We start from the raw sequence: 21,500 nt of genomic DNA, 5'->3' as shown, positions 1-21,500 counted from the left end.
TGGAAAGACCACTATCCTGCAACCGATCCTTGGGGTCACTCACTAGGGGTAGGAAAGAAAGCATCTATTATATATTTCTTATTTTCTTTTACATTGAAAAAATGGTTTGTGTAATCTATGGACAGCCTCACTTGATTTAGAATTCAGTATCTATGCCACTGTTTCGCTTTTTTATGTTGTTTACCTTCTGTGCCATAGAGATGATATCATACAATAAATAAAGGGCAAAGTCCTTTTACAGGCATGAATTGATCCAGTCTCCCTATTTGACAGGACAATAAGGCATGGAGCAGTAGTTTTGTTTTGCCTTTTTAATGTTTTTCCTCAAGTGAAACTGTTCACCCTCACTAACCTCAATGAGAAAGGTGTGAGGAGGGTATTCAAGGGTTGATAGCTGGAGTATAGCAAGTAGACTCCATCTTTCTTACATCCTCCTTCAAGTAGGAGAAACATTTTAACTTTTTTACCATATACATAATAGGAGGGACTAGTTGTGGCCTTGTGTTTGGGACCCTGCATGCCTGACTTCATCTTCTCTTTCCTGCTTAACCTGGAGGGGCAGGAAACTTACCAACAAACTTTCCATCTCCAGTGGACCATATGAAAGCGGATTATCTCTTCCAGGTCTTCCGTTCTGTATATGCAACTGCAATAAGGAAGGAAACAGACCACTAATACCCCTCGCAGGTGGGCCCGTTACACATGAAGAAAATCACTGAGAAATGAAACCCATCAATCCATTCGCACTCTGGCAATGTGGGAGAAGGCTTATTTGGAGCCCTAAAGCCAGTCCTGTAGTGACTAGCTAACACAATGTTGAATATGTCTTGTCCTTGTTTACACTGACTGCAAACTTTGGTCAGCATAAGCGGCAAAGAATCCTGTGGCACCATATAGACTAACAGACGTATTGGAGCAAGAGCTTTCGTGGGTGAATACCCACTTCGTTGTGAATACCCACATGCATCCGACAAAGTGGGCATTCACCCACGAAAGCTCATGCTCCAATACGTCTGTTAGTCTATAACACGGCTACCCCTCTGAAGCTTTGATCAGCATGAGTGTTAAACTTGCTAGAGTCAAATTCTAATATAAAATTTTATAGCAAAAATAAGGCCTTTGAGTGTGTATTTATATACAAACACACAAATTTATGAATAATAGTAATCTTTATTACCTCAACAAATTCCACGACTTTTTTTCCACCATGAGAATCATCACCAAAGAAAATGTTAAAATATGTATTCTCATGTTACTTTAATATTCCCTTCTCATGTATTCCTTGATTCCTTATTCTAACACAGCCTCAATCTATCACTAAGCCTTAATGATTTATTTCTGCTCTATTTCCAAAATCTTCTCTTTCCCATTACCAACATAAAAATCTTAGGAAAGTCCTTTCAGACTTTGACCTTGAAAATATGACTTTCTTATCCTCTATGAGACCCATCCTTCCATACTCTCTAAGCTGTTCAAAATAAAGTTGGGAACGTAATCAACATCTCCCGATGTTATGGCCATATTTATCCCTCCTAAAGATCAGTCAGAGACACACTAAAATGTACCTCAATTGCTTTCTCTTGACACCAGAGAAATTCTTCAGACTCCATTTTGTGCCCCTAGCTTTTATTTTGAATAAGCAAAAGTCACTCCACCATTAGAAGCTGCAGGTCAGATGATAAGGTCAGCAAATCATAGCTCTGAGGTAAACAACGGCAATGAGCATGTGCACTGTGTTTGCAATACTGGCATGCATCCAAGAATGAGGCATTGTTGGCATGCATTCAATCTGATAAGTAGGGCCCTACCAAATACAGGGTCCATTTTGGTCAATGTCACTCTCATAGGATTTTAAAAATCATAAATGTCATGATTTCAGATATTTAAACCTGAAATTTCAGGTGTTGTAATTATAGGGGTGGTCCTGACCCCAAAAGGAGTTGTGGGGGGTGGGTAGCAAGGTTATTGTAGGGGGGTGGGGATTTGTGGTACTGCTACCCTTACTTCTGGGCTGCTGCTGATGGCAGCACTCCTGCCTTCAGAGCTGGGCAGCCAGAGAGTAGCAGCTGCTGGCCAGGAGCCCAGCTCTGAAGGTAAAGCCACTGCCAACAGCAGCACAGACGTAAGGATGGCATGGTATGGTATTGCCACCCTCACTTCTGTGCTGCTGCCTGCAGAGCTGGGCCCTCAGTCAGCAGCCGTTGCTATCTGGCCACCCAGCTCTGAAGTCAGCACAGAAGCGAGGGTGGCAACACCATGACCCCCCTAAAATATCCTTGTGACCTCCCCCTGCAACTCCCTTTTGCGTCAGGACCCTCAGTTTGAGAAACACTGGTCTCCCCCCACGAAATCTGTATAGTATAGGGTAAAAGCACACACAAGACCAGATTTCACTGATCCGTGATGCATTTTCATGGCCACGAATTTGGTAGGGCCCTACTGATAAGAATGTTTGGCAGGGAGCAGGTGCAGAAAATCTTTGGTAAGACAACAAGCATGTGCAGCAAGGATCTGACAGCTGACAGGACAGTATAAAAGGCAGATGGTTAAGTAAGGAGTGGATGAAGAATTCAGAGAGAAGCTAAGCAGGTGAGAGGTAGAGAGCAGTTGAACTGGCAAGAGACTTGAAGAGAGCTGACTGAGAAAGGTAGCTACAACAACAGCACCAGAAAGCCAACAGGACAGAGTAAGCCTGCCAGAGTAATCATAGTTTAGTATTAATATGTATGAGAGTGTGTTAACTGTAATTTATAAATGTAACACACAGTACAATTTAAGAACTCCTGTCAGTGATCTGTTGCAGACTGGCCATCTGTAACAGAGTGCGATAACTTAGAATCACTTGGATTGTATGCAATTGCAGTTTGTATGCCCTTTAACTTTAGGGTGACCAAATAGCAAGTGTAAAAAAATCAGGATGGGGTGCCTGTATGCTAATAGGTGCCTGTATGCAAAAGACCCTAAAATTGGGACTGTCCCTATAAAATTGGGACATCTGGTCACCCTATTTAACTTGCAATAAGGGATTTGTGTTTTATTTAGGTTTTTAGATTTATTGTATTAGGGATTGTTAGTTACATTAATGAAAAGATACTTCCTGTGTCAATCACTTATCAAAAGGCTGTATCTTTGTCTCCCAAGTTTTTCCTTAGCTACCCTGGAGATCCATACCTTAGATTAAGGGGGTGATAGGGAGGTTATTCTAGTGGCACACTAAAACCTGTTTTGGGGGGTAACAAAACAGGTTAAAAAGTAATTTTCCTTGAGCAATACTATGGAGTATTGTGGAATCCTGTGAAGCGCTGAGCTCCCTCAACCACTTCTGAATTTAGCAAAAGTGGAGGATTGACAGCTGCAAGTATCCAATCCTTGGGCCACAATCCATCACAGCGTTCAAGCACAGGCTTAACTGTAAACAAGCAAGTAGTGCCATAGACTACTCACATGCTTTAAAATTAAGCACCTGTGTTTAAGTGTTTTGCTGGCTCGGGGGGGTGAGGGGGGTGCTTAATGACTAGCCCTTTGAGAAAAACCAGGCTGGAGAGTCCCCTCATGTCAAAGTGCTACAATCCCACTTTGGTCGACATTTATTGAAAACAGGAAATCGATCAGAAAAGCTTCCTCCCCAGTTCCTACTCCGCTCGTCCCTCCAGCCCCACTCAGCTCTTCTCCGCTCAGGTATCGCTCCTGTTCGTCACCCCGGCCCCTCAGTTCCTCATCCCTCCGCACACGCCGCTCGGCGCGCCGAGCTCCTCGCAGCTCCGCACCCCTTCCCGCCCCTGCTCCGCGTCGCTATGGGAACATCTGGGGCAGGCTCCGCCGCGCTCCGTGCAAAGAGCAGCCGCTCTCGCCTGCAAGGCTAGCGGTGGGGGGAGAGGTCCGCACCGCTTGGCACGTACGGCCCGGCTCCGGCTCCGGCTCCGGCTCGGGCCGGGCATGGGCAGAAGCACACAAAGCGCACGCCGGGGCCGGGCGGGCGGCTCGGCGCTCCCACCCAGGGGCGGGCCGGGGAGCCGTGGTTGGGGCGGCGGGAGCAGGGCGGGGCGCGGCGCAGGCTGGGCGGGAGGCGCGGCGAGTCGGCTGCAGGCGCAGCGCGGACAATAGGGGCCGTTCCGCAAGTGACGCTGCGGTGAGTACGGTGCCCCTGTTTAGCTGTCCGCGGGCCAGCCCCGGCCCTGGACGAGCCCGGGACACGGGGGGGCTCGCGGGGCACTAAGGCTTGTGTGTCTCTCTCTCTCTGTGTCCGCAGGGCAGCGGTCGCTTCCACGCCGGCCGGCGACGGCAAGCGCAGCTAAGGTAGGGGCGGCGGCGGCACACTTGTTGCGCGGGATGCTGAGGATTTCGCCTCCAAGGCGGCCGGGTGCACGGAGCGGGCTGGGGAGTGCCCTGAGCCTGCAGAGGGGCTCGCTGGCCCGCCCGGCGCGCTGGGGCTGACCAGGGCCGGGGGGTTCAGCCCCTGTTTATTGCCCGCCGCGCAAAGCCTCTGCCTCCGGGCGCTGAGGCGTGGAGGGGAAAGAGGCACTGTAACTTGTGGCGGCGCGTTGAGAGATGTGCTCGCTCGAGGCGAGATTTCAGTCCCCTTCCTATTACTTTCTCAGAGGTCTTACTGCTTCTCTTCCCCGGCCTCGCGTGTGCTTGTCCCGAGGTGTAGTGTGCACGCTGTAGCATTACAGGAGGCGATTTTTTATTTTTTATTTTTTTTTTGGTACAATGAGAGAGGGACTACGTAATTTTTGTATACAGCCATAAGCTTTCGGTTTGGTCAAACCTGGGTAGGGTTTGTTTAAAGAAAAAACCAACCAAACTCATTCTTATGAAGTGAGCTGTAGCTCACGAAAGCTTATGCTCAAATAAATTGCAAAAAAGAACAGGAGGACTTGTGGCACCTTAGAGACTAACCAATTTATTTGAGCATAAGCTTTCATGAGCTACAGTTCACTTCATCGGATGCATACTGTGGAAAGTGTAGAAGATCTTATTATATACACACAAAGCACACGATGAAGTGAGCTGTAGCTCACGAAAGCTTATGCTCAAATAAATTAGTTAGTCTCTAAGGTGCCACAAGTACTCCTTTTCTTATTTTTGAGACACTAGAAACCACACGTCGAAGTGTTTGGTTTTTTTTAAACTTTGACGGCAACAACAGAAGAAGCATATCACCTGCCATAACAACTAAAAAGCTTTTAGAGCTTTGATTTTAAAAGGAGGAAGTAGGTTGACCCATATATATAAGACTATATTGTTTCTCTGCTTTTAAGGATCATGTGCATTTCAAAAACATTTCCTCTTGCACTAATTGAGAATCCAGTCCTGCATTTATTTAAATCAAGCAGCATTTTGGAATTGACTGTAATGGGTTCAGAATCAGGTCTTTACTTTTTTTACCCTTTAGAGATTTATTTTCCATATGCTAGAGTGAATAACTCATTAGTTGTAACTTGGGTGGATCTACTAATTTTAAAAATGCAAAAAGGTATGGAATCCTTTTAGGCAATAAATGTTTATTTTTAAGACCAATAGTGTATGGGGTGGAGGCCTAGATCTGATAGTGCTGTGTGGAATGGGGGCCGGGCTGGTGATTTTATTGGATTGTTTACTTTACAGCAGGGTTTTAAAAGGGACATGTAGTGTGTATTTTTTTGAAGGGAAAAAAAAAAAATTTCTTTGGTAGGGATAGTATCTTTTTGTACTCAGCTACTGTAGTCTAGATGTATTCTAAACAAATTACAAAGAAATTAAATTCGAGAATTTGTACTTTCTCTCTTATTAAACCAGGAAATAAAATTAAAAGGCCTTTGAAGAAAGACTAAATTTTATAACTAAATTTGTAGGTGATACAGATTGTCCCTGAAAATTTAAGAACATTATTCAATTGCTTTTTCCCTGCCTTCCTCCCCAATTTGTAGAAATGTTTACATATCCTGAGTGCTGAAGTTAGCAATGGCAAGGTTCTTGAGCTAGTGTTAGAATTAATAAATCCATACAATTTTATAAACTCTCAGTCCCTGTTACGAGTACAACTAAAACAATCTTGAGTTAATCCAGGTGGTGCTTTACTAAAGTCAGTGTAAAGAGTTCAGATAAAGTTTAGACCATATCAGAAAGTGCCATTACACAAATGTGGTAAAGACTGATAGCAGTCCTATTATAAACCAGATACACAGGAGTTTAAATTGAAACGTGACTATTAGCCTCAAGCTGAACTGTAATATTTTAAGTCTTATCAGAAACCCTCTTTCCTTTTAGAAAAACAAGACAAAAATGTTCCTCCATCTTTATTCCCTTCACACCACTGACATACGTACAAAAGTGCAGTGGGTAATCTTGCATTAAAAGTTTGAGTGTTCCAAAAAATTTTTTTGACTCTATATAATAAAAAATAAAAATTACTCAGCCTGTTAGTTGAAGGTGCTTTGTCCCTCTTTATATTAAAAAGCCACTTTAGATATAAACATGATGACAAAGCAAAAATTTAAGAAGATAGTCCACTGCAACTTGGTCAATTTGTTTCCCCAGAACCGTCCTTTAATGATTTTTTGTACAAATAGTGTCAGTGACAGTATCTAAAGGTGACAGAAAAGGCATAATTATGGCTTCAGTCCTGCAAACTCTGCTCACATTACGTAGTAGCTCACTCCACTGGACAATGGGGCTGCTTGCAGAATAAGGTACTGCATAATGGGCTTGATCCTGCTCTGAGTGAAGTCAGTGGTAAAACTTATATTGGTTTCAGTGATACAGAATCAGACCTAAGGTGAATAAGGATGGCAGAAATGGATCCACAGATAATCACATTAAAATCCAACCCTTCCATGAATAAAGGCTGAAATATCGGGCTCTGTGTATTTACCCAAGGAATGTGAACAAATAATATGTAGTTTACCCTCATCTCCTCTTCTAAAAAACAATTACAAAAAATGTTTGATAAAATGGGAGTGTCACATTAGTTGTGACAAACCCACGAAAGCGAGTGAGTTAAGGACACACTGTTATCCCTTATTTTTCTTTCAAAAGTGGTTGTGAGAGAAGGAGAGAACAGTAATCTTTAAAAGTTTTGAATGATTCAGTTCCAAAAGTATTATAAAACAATTTGTCTTTCATATGCCATTTCTAACATGTCCAGTCCAACTGAATAAAATGCTGCATTTTTGCTGCTTCAGTTACAGTTTACAACAATTGTGGAAGTGTTGCTTACAGGTCTATGGTAACATGACTTGACATGGTTATGTGATCACTGTTTATTATACCATGCCTAACAAAGTAAACACTGAAGTCTCTAAATCTATTTTTAAATACATATGTAGCAAAATACACACTGAAAAACATGTTTCTACTCCATTTGTAATCTCCAGTACTTCAATGAGGAAAAAAAGTGTCAAAATTATTCAAAGTTACAAAGGATTAAGGCCCCAATTCAAAAAGCATCCTTTATTTGAGGGAGGGAGCTTAAACATGTGCTGAGCCTTCTTTGGCTAAGTTAAGTGACAGAAGTTTACGATGTCTAAAGATGGACAGGGCAACCAACACCGTTAATATGAGGAACTTTAACACCAGCTAAGATGAACAGCAGTGACTATTGTGCCTAAAGCAAGGGGATACTGTAATGAAAGTCCTGACGACTTCTCTTCCTGTTTGGAAACTCAGGCTGCAGTTACTTCAATTAAGCGATCTCTGCTTGTTTGGTCTTTGGTTTAAGAACCATGTCTCTTGAGATGCTACACATGGTACCGATTTGAATACCATTAGAGAGATGCTTTATAATGCTTTGATTGGCAAAAATGTATAGCAAAGAGTTCCCCAGCAGTTACTACAACAAAAATCTGTTCCTTTTAATGTGATGGTGATAAACTCAAAGAGTTTAGTTTGTTTAGCTTAACAGAGAGAGGGTTAAGGGGTATTTGATTAATCTACACGGGGAACAAATATTTAATAATGGACTCTTCAGTCTAGCAGAGAAAGGCATAACGTGATCCAATGGATGGAAGTTGAAGCTAGGCAAATTCAGACTAGAAATAAGGTGTACATTTTTGACAGTGAGAGCTATTAACCATTGCAACAGCTTACCAAGGATTGTGGTAGATTCTTCATCACTGACAGTTTTTAAATCAAGATTGGTTGTTTTTGTAAACTATCTGCTCTAGGAATTATTTTGAGGAAGTTCTATGGCTTATGTTATATGGGAGGGCAGACTAGATGGTCACAATGGTCCTTTCTGGCCTTGGAATCTATGACTATGTTTTAAAAAACAAACTTTAATGTGAAAGATACCACCACAATATAACATAAGAAGGATTTCCAAGAACTAATAAACATCAATACAATAGTATTGTGCAGTACATAAGACCCAAAAAGTGAAACTAAGAACTATTTTCATTGTGTGAACTAACGTGTAAAAAGTAAACAGACAGCATAAATGGTGAATAAATTAAATGAGAGTCTCAGTTTTAAAATCTAACAGCAGGAAGGGAGAATCCCATTGGATCCTATACAAGACGACTATCAAGGGGCTTGACTCTACAAGTTGCTGAACGCTCCAGCTGCAATTCAACCAAGCAGCTAACCACTTTGACTTAAGTGGGATTATTCATATATTTATAGTTAATGGGACTACTCATTTGTTTAAAGTTAAGCACACGTTTAGATGCTTTGCTGGAACCTCGTCAGCATGCTCAGCACCTTAAGGGTGAGCCTGATACTAGTAAAGGTCTGAATTCTTCAGCCCAATCAATAAAAGTGGACCCTGATGCTAGAGTCCAGCAAATGAACTCATTGTAGGCACTTAACATTTGACTGCAGGATCAGGTCCTCAAGTAGTCCAGGATAATATCTCAAATTGATTTGAAAAAATACAGATGTTAGATTTTATAAGAAGCTCAGCTCTAATAACTGTAGTGAAAATGCAACATAACATTCACAAATATCCATATACGAGGCAAATTTATTTTTTGCCAGTGTCGTTTTTGAACTATTAGCACAAAACTAAAAACAAAAACACCAGAACAAAATATATTTTTATATATATATATATATATATATATATATATATATATATATATTAGAAGGAATTTATACCCTAATAGAAGAAAATATATGTTCTGCTGCTTTGTGGTCTACCTACCTATTACCAAAAATACAAATGTTTTCATGCCTACATTCCACAGCTTGCTTTAAGACAACTTTTGAGAGGGTAGGTTTCAGAGTAGCAGCCGTTTTAGTCTGTATCTGCAGAAAGAAAAGGAGGACTTGAGGCACCTTAGAGACCAACAAATTTATTTGAGCATTTTGTTAGTCTAAGGTGCCACAAGTCCTCCTTTTCTTTTTGAGGGGGTAGTAGTTTTTAAATGTAATCTTACTTAATTTTAAAAATTCTTTGCCTTTTGGGGGGAAGTGGGGAAAACAAAACGTAAATTCTGATTTCAAAAGTAACAAATACTAAAGCAAAATCTTTCTGGATGGAGATAATTATGCTAGTATTGTTCTGAGAGCAAGTAGAACAAGGGAAATATGAAAAGATAGTGATATTTCTGTAATTGTCACAAAATGAAGGAAACTTATTTTTCCTAAAAAGAGGACTAACAAATCAGTCTTTAAAATTATTTAGGAACAACCAAAAAAAAAAAAATTACAAAAATGGCAGTCTTGTCAGTGCAGGAATAGCCAATGGTTATTTGTGAGACATTTGGCAAACTATCTTAGCTATTTCTAGGGTGGCCATAACTGTAGCGTCTAAGTGCAAAATCAGATAAATGAAATCCTGGCACGATTAAAGCCAGTGGGAGATTTGTCATTGACTGCAGTAGGGCCAGGGTTTCATCCTAAAGCGTCTTGTATGCTTTCAGCAGACACTGTCAACATACTTAAGACCTGCAGTTTAAAAAGCATCAGCAATTTAAAGTCTGCAGCATGGGATTTTTCTTCCAGTGTGCAGGTTATCAGTGTTACTTAAGGAGTGGGTTTATCAATGTAATCAACCATTTGATTCATAACAAATTCTGAGGTAAAGGCTTAGTTATACAACTAATTTAATGTAATGGAAATGAATAAAGTAAATACAATGCATATGTTATAGTCCTAGAAAAATGTGCCTTTAAGAACAATTTGAGGCTGTTTTAAGAACTGTTTGCATTTAAGCTGTGGCCAAGATCACTGAAGTTAAATTGACAGAGAAAATAGCAGGAAGCAAAGGATGAGCAGATTGCTGCATCTGATCTGTTAAGGAATTGAGAATTAATCCTGAAGCCTAACCAGAAAAAATGAATACTGGTCATTTATCCCCGAGTTTTAAGCACTAATAGTACCTAGAGCTTCCTGAAATGTAATAACTTGGGATTTTAAGAGTACCGTCCAACAGAGAGAGATACTAATGTACTACTTTATCTCTTATGCTAATTAGCGCTTAATCCTCTGCCATTCTACAAAAGAGGTGTCCTCTTGTATAGGATTTGTATTTGCAAAGGTGAGCATGACGTCATGTTTTGGATAGTAGGATATATAGTAGAGACATGTATGCAAACAGCCAAGCCTTTATTTGTTTTCCATTTAAATTTCAGTTTGCATATGCAGCTGGTAGAATCTGAAACAGTTTGAGATATGCCTTGATACCTGAATGTAAAGGAGTAAGAGGTCCCATCCTGCAGTCCTTATTTACATGGGTAGGCACCTGGAAAAGAATTGAACTACACAAGTGAGTAAAAACTGCAGGATTGTGCCCCCAAGAGTGCAACTAGATTGGTCAGTCCTAGTATACTATTTTCAGGGCATGTATGTTTTCTCCCCATATAACTGTCTCTAAAATGACTGCACACTCATTATAGCATATCTTTAGTTTCACTTTGTTTTACCAAGACATGGCTCTATTAAAGACAATTTTTAAACTGTTTAGATTGAAATATCAGGGTGACTGCCTTCTTAAAGGATACTAACAACCACATAATGTAGTCAAATTGAAGAAGAGTTCAAATTAATTTCAGGTCCTAGGTTTGTCCCCAACTGCCCCTGCTACGACCACATTTTCCTATTTTTAAAAGGTGTTTTCCTGTCCCCTTTTGCTGAGTGGATATAGCACAAATAGAGATAACTGACACAAAGTGCTGTCAAATCTACAAAGGAAAGATTTTCCCTCCTATTTCTTCTAACAGTCTTAGATGTTACCTATAACAATAGTAGGTCAAATATTTTAATCAATCAGTGTGATTTTTTTTTTTTTAAGTTGTGCCCCAGTAAAATTCAGAAGACAGTTCAGATACTCTCTCTGCCAAAGGTGCTATATCATCCAACCATAATTATGTTAATTCAGAGGCATTATACTTAGCCTAGAGTTAGGTATTAAGAATTAAAAAAAAAAAAATCTGGATTTAAGCCCTGATTCAGCAAAGCACATGTTTAACTTTAAACACAGGAAGTTTAACGTCCATGGTCCCATTAAAGTTAAGCATATGCTTTGCTGAATCAGGGCCATGCACAGGAGAATGACCTTTTTGGCATGTATGCTAGTTTGACCAGGTTATTGACCATATAGAGCTTCTACATCCCTCTCTCTCTGCAGAGCTGAAAAGGTTAGATAATGTTTAAAGAGATATAGAAGTGTTAAGGTATTCACAACCTACCTACATTCTACAAGTCAAATTCAGTCTACCTCTTCCACATATATAGCTGGAAAAAAGGAGGGACAAGTGGAGCATCATAGTTATGTCAGTTGCTAGGCTCACCAGAGTCCAAATTCACACTCTGCGGGCTCTCCAGATCGGTTTCAGGAGTGTTCTAGCAAAGGGAGTTGCTCCCTTGCCCAGCTCTCTGTAGGGCTATAGTCGGGAAAGAAAACAGGCCAGAATAATGCTGCTTTTGCAGCATTAATATATATGCCATTTTGCACCCAGTTTTTACATCACTATAGGGCCTGATTTGGCCCAACATTTTCAAAACCAAAAACATTCTGTTAAACTTCTGCTTTGACACTAACTAACCTATTTGTCTTGTATGTCTTCAGCATGTCCGTAGTCCTTGTAAGGCTGCCTCTGACAGGGCACTCCCAACACCATGGAATACTATTATAAATACCCCCTTTGTTAGATCTTCCTTGCTCTAACATTCAGAGAAGTTGGTTGGCAAAAACAGCATACCCGGCTGCAGCTGAATTCTGAACAGCATGACCATATATATATATATATATAGACAGTTTCTTTTTTAGCCTGTGGGAGGAAGGTATTATAACAGGTGTGAGGTAACATATGTTGTGCTTTAGGCTTTTGCCATGGTATTGTATGGTTTGTTTACATGTCTGATTTCTGTGGTACATTGTCTTATTATAGGTCATTTTCAGAACTCAGTTTTCATCTCCTACAGATATAGATATTTCCACTGTGTGTCTCTGAATCTGAAACCAACCTCTCTTTCTATTCTAGATATGGGAAAAAATACCTTTTTTAGAGAAGTTTCCTCAACGCACTATTGTTCAGTCCACAGACAGTTATTATAAAAATAGTGATGTGTAGTTTTAATATCAGAGTTAAATACCTGTATATTTCACTCCATATAATAATCCTCTACACCTCCACAGCACCTTTGTCAGAGACTAAGTGCTTGAAAAACATTAAAAAAGACACTGTCATCTTAAATTTTTAAATGGAAGTGTGATTTTTATCTCTTAGTATTGCAAGGAGCATCGCACTTGAGAGAAAATATTTTCTAGTTTTACAATATGTTTACTTTGCACATTTGACGGCACTTTTTGGATTGTTAATCAATTTCACTATTTCCCTGTTCAGTCAGTCAGTGCTGACTATTCCTGCGCAGACTACTCATACAGCAGCAGGGGGTAGAAACATTAAAGGTAACTGGCAGGGTGATTTTAGAAACCGATATATCATGTAAAACTACTTTTTTTTTTTTTTAAAACAATGACTGGTTAGGAAACTTACCTATCCTGTAAAATAGGATCAGATTTTAATCACTTGTTTTCATTGAGTGATACCTTACTCCCTGAGTAGGCCTATTGAAATAAAGGAATAAGATACTGCTCTTCATGAATAAGGGTGGCAGAATCTAGCTTTAAGTGGTTTGTCCATCATAATGCAACTCAGTAGTGGAGGGGCGGGGTGTGGCAGAACCAAACAACTCAGAACTGCTGACTGCCAGGTCTACTTCTTACTGCCAAGCCATGCTGCCTCTTGGAAATTTGGATACATTTAAAGAAAAAGAAAAAAATTAGAATATGAATAGGTTGGCAATTACAATGTAAATGATACAAATAAAATTTAATTATTTAGCACAAATAATTGCTATAACTACTTTAATTTGTTGCCATGCATAACTGAGCCATGAAATTCCTTATTTTATATAAAAGATGGTAATCATATCAAGTTTTCTTAACAGGAAGATTCTTTAGTTTTGTAGAGTCAAATACTATATTATCAGCTTTTCATTGGCAGCTTCCAGTTGTATTTATGGCCATTTATTTATGCAAGAATGTGTATACAATAATTGTTAAATATTTTATATTGTGGTAGTACCCATTAACTACAAGACATTTTCCAAATACTGAGGAAAGACATAGGCCATGTCCCAAAGAGCATACAATCTAAAAAGCAATTGCGTATAAGCAATTCAAATCAATTTTCACATAATTTTATCAGCATTCTGTGAAATTCAAAAACAAGTTAACATGATCAACAACATGACATATCTTTGTCTCATTTAGTTCCATAACTGAGTAGTGTCTGTGTTATAGTTATTTGGCCCACAGAGATAGAGTGCCTAAAAGGACAAAGGAATCTGGCCTGGGGAAATCCATTTTCACGGCAGACCAACCAAAGGAATTAGTTCTCAAACTAATACAAGATGAAGTAGTTAGGGATTTAAAGATAAGGGAGGGGACAAAAAACTGGGTAGTCCAAAAATATGCCATCCAAAAATGAATTATGTCCTAAAGTCAGCCAAGAAGTTCAGCAGTCGGAGCCCCAAGGACCAAAAGGAAAGCCATCGTAGCCACCTGTAACTACCAAGCAATGACCTAAGAGAGTGAGGTGGTTGCTCAAGTGTTTGCATACTTTCTTAAATTGTCTCATTGCACAGCTTTGTCATCTTACTTTGTAATGGAAGCCAAGTAAAAAACCCACTAATGAATACTACAGTAGAAGCATTATATTTTACTGTAGGTTTCTTGATTGCTGCTTAATAGATCTTCAATGTTTTTGGTAATCTAGGTAAAGCTACTGAGAAGTACTAAGGGCTTGCTCCTGTCTCTTCTGAAATCCATGGAATTTTGCCATTTACTTTAATGAGAGCAGGACCACGTTCTACTGCAGGCCCTAATCCTGCAAAGACTTAAGCAGACCAGTAACTGTGCATACAAGTAGTCCTAGAGGGTATATCTACGCTACAATTTAAAAACCACCTGTGGCTGGCCCATATGAGCTGACAGGCTGTGGGGATGTTTAACTGCAGTGTGGACAGTCAGGCTCGGTCTGGAGCCTAGGCTCTGGGACCATGTGAGGTGGAAGGATCCCAGAGTTATAGCCCAAATCTGACCATCTACATTTGCAGTTAAACAGCCCTGTAGCCTGAGCCCCACGTGCCTGAGTCAGCTGACACAGGCCAGCTGCTGGTGTTTAATTGCGGTATAGACATGCCCCTTGACTGCTCCTGTGCATAAAATCACTCGTATGCTTTAATCGTTGCAGTACTGAGACTCTACACTCTGATACTGCAATGAGTTCTTTGTAGCTTGGATTGCAGGATTGGAGCCTTAAGTCCCAGTTCAGGAAGGTATTTAAAGATGCGCCTAACTTTAAGCATGTATATAGTCCCATTAAAGTTGGGTGTGCGTTTAGGTAGCTTTCTGAATTGCAACTTAGTCAGCTGGAGCGATTTACATGTCTAGGCAGCTCCCTGTAGTAGTGCTGCAAACATTACAGAACGGTATCTTGATGTATGTATAACTTCTTAGTAGTTTCACCTCTCTTTTAATTATGTTCCTATTTCTAGAATATTCTGTTGCAATGAGCTGAAATCAAAAAGCAGTATGATAAACTGCTTTCTTTTAAAATGTAAGCTACTGAACATACATTGACCATTTTTAGAAGGCTTAAACAAACCAATGGTTCCCTTAGTCTCTGCCTGGCAATGTAGAAATGCTCAAGTCTGAAAGAATAGCTAGCTATTTAAAACAGTATTTGTAACTAAAATGAAAATATTGCACTTTACAACACATTTGAACAGAATGTTAAGGATTTTCTTTACTTTCCTTTTTCAGAATAAAATATGTCTCAACCAAGAAGAATCCCCAGGCATTTTGTTCTCTCTCATGACCAGAACGGAGTAGCAGTACCAAATGAGGAAATCCAGAATAGACTCTTAACAGTTCCAGACAACACAGAGCAAATGGAGTTTAATATCAGGTATCATATTGTACTAATTCTCCCCTCCCAGACCCACGTACAAAATCCCCGTCTGACTAGGAATATTTACTATGCCAAACGATTACTCTGAAAACTCACGAAACACAGAATAAATATGGTTGTAGTGGCCTGTAGCACTTAATATTGATCACACAAGACTGTTCTGCACTAGAAGATTTCACCTTTCTATGCAGCATGAAGTCGCAGATGTGGCTGTTCATTAGAAGCCCAGCTGTTGTAACAAGCAGCTGAGGAAGCCATATTTTACAGAGTTCCCTAGCTACCTCTTGTGAGGAGCTGCTTGGGGATAAAGACTTGTTTTTTGTTAAGGCCTTCTGAAATATACTTTGTTTCAGGGGGGTGTTAAGCTGTCTTCCATGCTTATGAAAATTTCTATATGGTTTATTAGAATAAAACATTCTCTCTCCTCCAAAAAGCAATGGTTTATTGTTGACACAGGTGTTTAGTCTCAGTCTACCTGCTTTTCTGCCATTGATTTAATCCTTCTTTTTGCCTTTGAAACCTCAATCCAAGTTTTACTGAGACTTTTTCCATAATTCTGCCAGTGCAACACTCTTCATAGATTAAATATACAGTAGATATTTACATACCCCAACTAATGAATGTATACCTTTAGCAGAGGGATGTAAAACCATTTTACATATTTCCTGTCAAATTGTCTTTTTAATGTCTATTCATGGATGTGCAGTATTTTCACAGATCCTTCTGGAGCATAAGGGTAGCATAATTTATTTGCTAGACTACACTTGTTGTTCAGAAAACTAGTGTTTGCAGAACTGTCCACAGATAGAAATTCTATTACTGATATTTTGTTGTTCAGACAACACATCAAAATACTGCACAAAATAAGTGCCTGTATTCTATCTTGTTTTAAAGCTTACTGAGTTCTGATAGATCGCCAAGGGAAATTAATTTGAGCCCACTGCCCACAAAGAGGTCTGCTACAGCCCCAGAAGTTGTCTCTGGAAGCTGACGGCAAGACCATAAGTCAATTTCAACTATCATGACTGGTTATAGGTGAAGAGGCAGCCTTTTAAATGACAAAGGGTGGCATTTTCAGAAGTGCCTAAACGATTGAGGACTACAGGTTCCATAGACTTTCAATTGGACTTGGGCTCCTAAGTCATTTTTAGGCACTTCTGAAATTCCTACTCCAAATGCCAAACCATCATGCTTTGCACTTACATTACTTACTCCTTACTTAAAAGGTACTCGATGCTTTATAAACATGGATTAACAAGATACATATCCATGATTGACTGTGTATCCAAGGACAGGATCGATCATATGTATGCATTTAGACCAAGATTTTTTTAAAAATAGGAGCCTACTTGTAGGCACTCATCTCTATATTTAATGGGGGCTGGCTGAAAGATTTCAAATGGAAATTTCTCCTGTTGGAAAATGGGGCTTCATCGACATCAACATTTTTCCATGGCAAAAGTTGTTTAATGACCTTAAATTTTGACATGTCCAAATTAAAATTTTCTGAAATTTTTGTTCCAGAAAAAGTTCCGCTATTTCAACTTTTCATCCCTGTTCAGAAAATGTTGAAATATCACAATTTTCCCCATGACAAAAAGTCTGTTTTTCAATCACCTCTGATAGAACTATCTAAACAAGTGGCCAGATTCTCAAAAGTGCTGAATACTTAACTCAGAAAATCAGGCCATTTATTTAGGCACCCAACTATGGATTTAGGAGCCCAATTCTAGGTATCCATTTAAAAAAAAAAATCTTGGTGCTAAATTTGTAAGTGCCCTACTTGTATGCTTTGTTAGTGAAATAATTAAACAGGTTTGATAATCAGCACTGGTATGTAGTGTTTAACATCTTCAGCGTGCTTTAATCATAATTTTATAACCATTTGTTTTCCTCTTTGACAAACATGTGCTGAATACTTCTTACAGCTCTGCCACCCAAGTTGGCCATCAGCTGGCAGTCATTGGGGATGAATTTAACAGCACATACACTAGGAAGTTAGAGGACATGCTGTTTCTTCTTGCACAGGGGTAAAACATGTTATTGGATATTTTCAGTGTACAGATACTCATTAGTATTAGATTTTCATTAGCTAAATAGACTTGTCATATGCGGTATTTGATAAAGTCAGTGCACTGTAATGAATCACTTTTTTCTGTTGCATCAACAGATAAAAAATGTACCTCTTATTTACTAGTATTAATGTACGTAGAATATCTAAAAAAGGAAGTTGTCTTTGATTGTTCTGATTCTGGTATATTTCCAGGGGTAGGGGGGATAAAGAGTATAATGGTGCCTAATGCAAGTTTTGTTTCCCTTAACTCAATCTGCCTCAATTCACAAGATTAAAACAAAGTATTTTTTTAAACTAGTATTTGAAATTGAGTACCACACTGGCTAGACTATCTTCAGACACATCCTTGAGCAGGAAGAGATCTGTAAGCTGCACCACCCCAAGAAGCTTATGCCTCAGGCACTCCTCAGACACAGTTCTGCCTCTTTTCCCCTCTTGCTCCATGACAGGGAAGTAATTGACTGCAGCCCTTGAAAACATATAGCACACTTGCCCCATCGTGCCTGTGCAGCCACTCAGCAGGGTAATTGTTAGATTGCTCAGCTGTACGTTTTAGGGAGGAAGGATGGTCATGTGATTGAGGTGCTGGATTCTCTCCTCTGCCATTGCATGCTTCCTTGTGTGATCTTAAGCAAATCCTATTTTCTCTAATCTATAAAATGGAGATAGAAATACTTCCTTACCTGGGGGGCATAAATACATTAAGACTGAGGTGATCAGATCCTGTGGTGAAGGGGAACAAATAAGCAGATGGAAGAAGACATGAAGTACAACAAAACCAATAACCTGGGAAGAGGGATAATAGAATTTACTATTTGTGCTAGGGACTTTCCACGGCAGAACATTGAGGGAAACCCATCTCCACCCCTTCATATATTATGGGCAGAACCTCAAGTTTAATTTGTAGAGGGTATTAGATAATACAAGTCTGGTCAGTGTGAGGGGAAAAAACAGCTTTTAATTTTATTTTCTGTTCACAGTTCTTCCTAACTTTTAAAGAATGCTGTGGTAGTTTAGATTTGTTTTAAAACAAATCATTCTTTGTCGTCCCCCCCGTTCTCCCCGCTCATTTGTAAATTGAATCTCAGTTAGCAGGATAACTCTCTTATCACACTCTTGTTTTGTGTGTTAGCAGGATGGCTGTGAATGTTTTAAAAATACTCCATATGCATGTTTGGAAAAGTATTATAAAAAGTTTCAGAAGTCTTTTGAACTATGGTTGGACTAAGAGAGTTGTTCCCTGTGGAAGATGGGTAAGCTTTGTTTTATTTTTTTACCCTCCCAACTTTGTGTTTTGGGAAAGTGAGTAGTAACAAAAGCATCAAGTGGAGTTTGTGACTTTGGGTCCTGTCTCCTTTGCGTGCCTAACTGACTGAGATGTCAGCAAGTTAAGCATGTAACGTGACTGTGTGATTGGGCCTATTTGTTTAGCCTGTGTTCTTTGCTCAGCCTTTTACTCTGAAAATTCCCTTTGATATAGAAACAGCGCTCTCTCTTTCATATATATATCCAAGTGCCTTTAAAGCACTGACTAAATCCTGAGTTTGCAACTGGATCCATGTGGGCAGATCCTTGTGCCTGTCCAGAATCCCATGGACATCGGTGATGCTCTAGAGTTTGTCTGGATTTATTAGTTTGTATAAATAAGGGACTTTTCAGTGTAAAAGGGCGCAATTACTCCTATTCTAGATGAAAGAAGTTGAACTGTTTGTTATATTTGTCTAGTATCTTGAAGAACCCTCAAGTACCTTACAAATTACATACACATCTGATAGTCAAAACTAAAACCCATGAGTCCCAGTTCTCAATCCCTTGCTCCAGCAGCTTGTCTGCTGTCTTACTTTAATATTAAACTTACTGTTGTGTGTGCAGGTTACCTTTTCTGTGCTACTCCTTGTGATTTTTAATTAAGCTTCTGTTTTTTCCCCCTCCCTACCATGAACAGATTTCTAGGCTTCCTCTTAAGTCCATGTGCCAGAAGTTGATGCCGGCAGCCCTGTTTGTCATCTTATTTTGGTGGACTGTCAGTTATGGATTGCAGAACTAATATAAAGAGTTGCAATAGGAGGTCATTGCTGGACATGGCCATTGTACTTAACACCCAGGAGGTGGCATTTAGTTTGTTTTTTAAAGTGTTGTTAATGAAATCCCTATTATATTTAAAACCTAGGCTAGTGCTGGGTCACTGCTGTTTCATACTTTTTTAAAGAAAAATGTTTAAAATAATATGGGGTTGTTGCTGGATAACTGCCTGAATTGCTAGTTTTGAAATGTGTAAGTCTAGGTGATTAAAGAGTCTGTTTCTGTCTCCTTTATATGCAACATAAATTACCTAAAGTTTTGTGTGTTTTTTTTTTTTAAATGTTGGTTTGGGGAAGGTAGAAGGACTGCTGGTCATCCTTTAACATTTACATTGTAAAACTTATAGCAAAGATTAAAATCGTAAAGATTTTAAATTAAAATGAAAATTGTTGCTTGAAATATTTTTCCAGAGTCAACTATTTCACTTTTTCAAAATGTGGAAAAATATATATTGTTGTACAGTGGAAGACTGTCATATTATTAAGACAGTACAAAATGTCCTAAGGTCTCATAATTTGTCAGCTAAAACTAGCATGTAGAATGACAGTTCATTATAAATTAGAAGGATGAGCTAGGCTAAGGGTAAGCAACTAAATTATCTGAAACTCTGCCTCTTCATGCTAGATCCAATCATGCCTTGGATAGTCTCTTCCCAGTGAGTGTGCAAGGATTCCCTGGTAGGACAGGGAGAGGAATTAAAAGTTTTATATAGTCCAGAGCCTATGATCTTGGAGTGAAATCCTGGGTTCTATAGAGGTCAGTGGGAAAACTCTAACTGAGTTCACTATGGCCAGGATTTTACCCTGCTGCACCAAGGTCCCCAAAATAAAAAATCATGTAAAGGGATTATGAAAGAATCAACTCCTGGGAATTTCTTTTGAAATATATCCTATTCTTTTGGAAGCCACAACTGTTTTGTGAGTGCAATGTACACTAAAACCAATCCAGTTTAGCAAGTTTATTTTTGTTTTCTCCTTCTTTGCAATCAGAGCACAGTTGCTATTAAGGAAATTTTACTGAAATGAATAAGGAAAAGCATACTTACGCCATGGTGGCTGTTCAAGCTTTGATCAGTCATTTGTTACTGTGGTTCACTGAAATTCTAAAATATCTGTCTTTAAAGAAAGTTTACACAGCTGGTGCAGACTAGGAAATTCAATTTGTATCAGATTTCTAAGCATACCAGCTCTTCTCAGTCTGAGTCCTGTTAATGCTGTAAGTTGTCTAAATTGATCTGGGATCAGTGAAATTTTGGTTCATGAACAAAATGTTCCATACTTTTTGGTTAGGAACTATTTGCTCTATCCTTGTCTTCAGTAAGAGGATTTTGCAATAGATCACAAAGAAAATATTTTAAAGTAAATACTCAGTGGAAGATGGGGGAAAAAAAAATCCATACTGATTGTTAGTACAGTCTATATTAGAGGAGTTCAGCCTGCAATTTGATACTGTCTTCCTAGCTGAATCATTTCAGCAATATAAAAAGAATAATGGCATTACTTCCTGCTCGCTCTGTACAACTTGCATGGTAGCTACTGTTTACACAGAAGCAGGGGAGTATAGAGGGGTAACTTGTGTTGTCTTTTTTGTGTGAAGACTGCACCTAGAGTGAATGAATTTATGGTTTTAAAACTATTCTATTACATGCGTTCTGCTGCAATCACACGAATGGAGCAACAACAACCAGAGAATTCTGTTTATCAAGTATGAACAATTAAAATTCACAGAAATAAGGAGTATCTAATTAAACAGCCACAAGTGGCTGTGGTCGGATTCCAAAAATCATCAGACAATGGCTATTTTTAAGAAAAGCTTATTAGCAGCATTTTCAGGGGATTATAAACTCAGGTCATTTGGATCTTGAGTGCACCTTTTTGCATCCTGCTTGCCCTCTCCCCTGTGCGGAGGAACTGCATTGGTTTTGATTCCTGTTGTGCTTTGTG

The 21,500-nt window shown here is 39.3% G+C and overlaps 2 protein-coding genes across 5 annotated transcripts in view; one reads left to right on the top strand and one right to left on the bottom strand.

Annotated features, from left to right (window-relative positions):
* The window catches only part of TTLL1 (TTL family tubulin polyglutamylase complex subunit L1), a 33,860-nt gene extending 32,201 nt beyond the window's left edge, over nucleotides 1-1,659 (bottom strand). For 2 of the 4 annotated variants that reach the window (XM_077825991.1, XM_077825982.1), the window contains exons 1-2: nucleotides 1,566-1,658; nucleotides 572-646 (exon numbers count right to left, since the gene is read on the bottom strand). In XM_077825991.1, coding sequence (XP_077682117.1) covers nucleotides 572-600 — 29 coding nt within the window. In that variant the 5' untranslated portion in view covers nucleotides 601-646; nucleotides 1,566-1,658. Of the gene's footprint in view, nucleotides 1-571; nucleotides 647-1,565 lie in introns of all 4 variants that reach the window. The other 2 variants (XM_077825974.1, XM_077825956.1) reach the window with 2 other exon arrangements.
* Nucleotides 1,660-4,139: 2,480 nt separating this feature from the next.
* On the top strand, nucleotides 4,140-19,956 carry LOC144269887 (uncharacterized). Its single transcript, XM_077825904.1, has 5 exons — nucleotides 4,140-4,296; nucleotides 15,254-15,398; nucleotides 17,330-17,431; nucleotides 18,608-18,728; nucleotides 19,421-19,956. The coding sequence occupies exons 2-5, from the start codon at nucleotides 15,262-15,264 to the stop codon at nucleotides 19,520-19,522; spliced, it is 462 nt and encodes a 153-aa protein (XP_077682030.1). The 5' UTR covers nucleotides 4,140-4,296; nucleotides 15,254-15,261; the 3' UTR covers nucleotides 19,523-19,956.
* The last annotated feature ends 1,544 nt before the right edge of the window (nucleotides 19,957-21,500 follow it).

Source organism: Eretmochelys imbricata, chromosome 1 (assembly GCF_965152235.1).
Source record: "Eretmochelys imbricata isolate rEreImb1 chromosome 1, rEreImb1.hap1, whole genome shotgun sequence".
Lineage (NCBI taxonomy): Eukaryota > Metazoa > Chordata > Testudines > Cheloniidae > Eretmochelys > Eretmochelys imbricata.
Note: the sequence above shows the minus strand (reverse complement) of the source record. Positions and strands in the feature narration are given on the sequence as shown.

Coding starts and splice junctions, on each gene's coding strand:
- LOC144269887 (XM_077825904.1), top strand. CDS start 15,262: ATGTCTCAACCAAGAAGAATCCCCAGGCATTTTGTTCTCTCTCATGAC. Junction 15,399..17,329: donor CAAATGGAGTTTAATATCAG/GTATCATATTGT, acceptor TACTTCTTACAG/CTCTGCCACCCAAGTTGGCC. Junction 17,432..18,607: donor CTGTTTCTTCTTGCACAGGG/GTAAAACATGTT, acceptor TTTGTGTGTTAG/CAGGATGGCTGTGAATGTTT.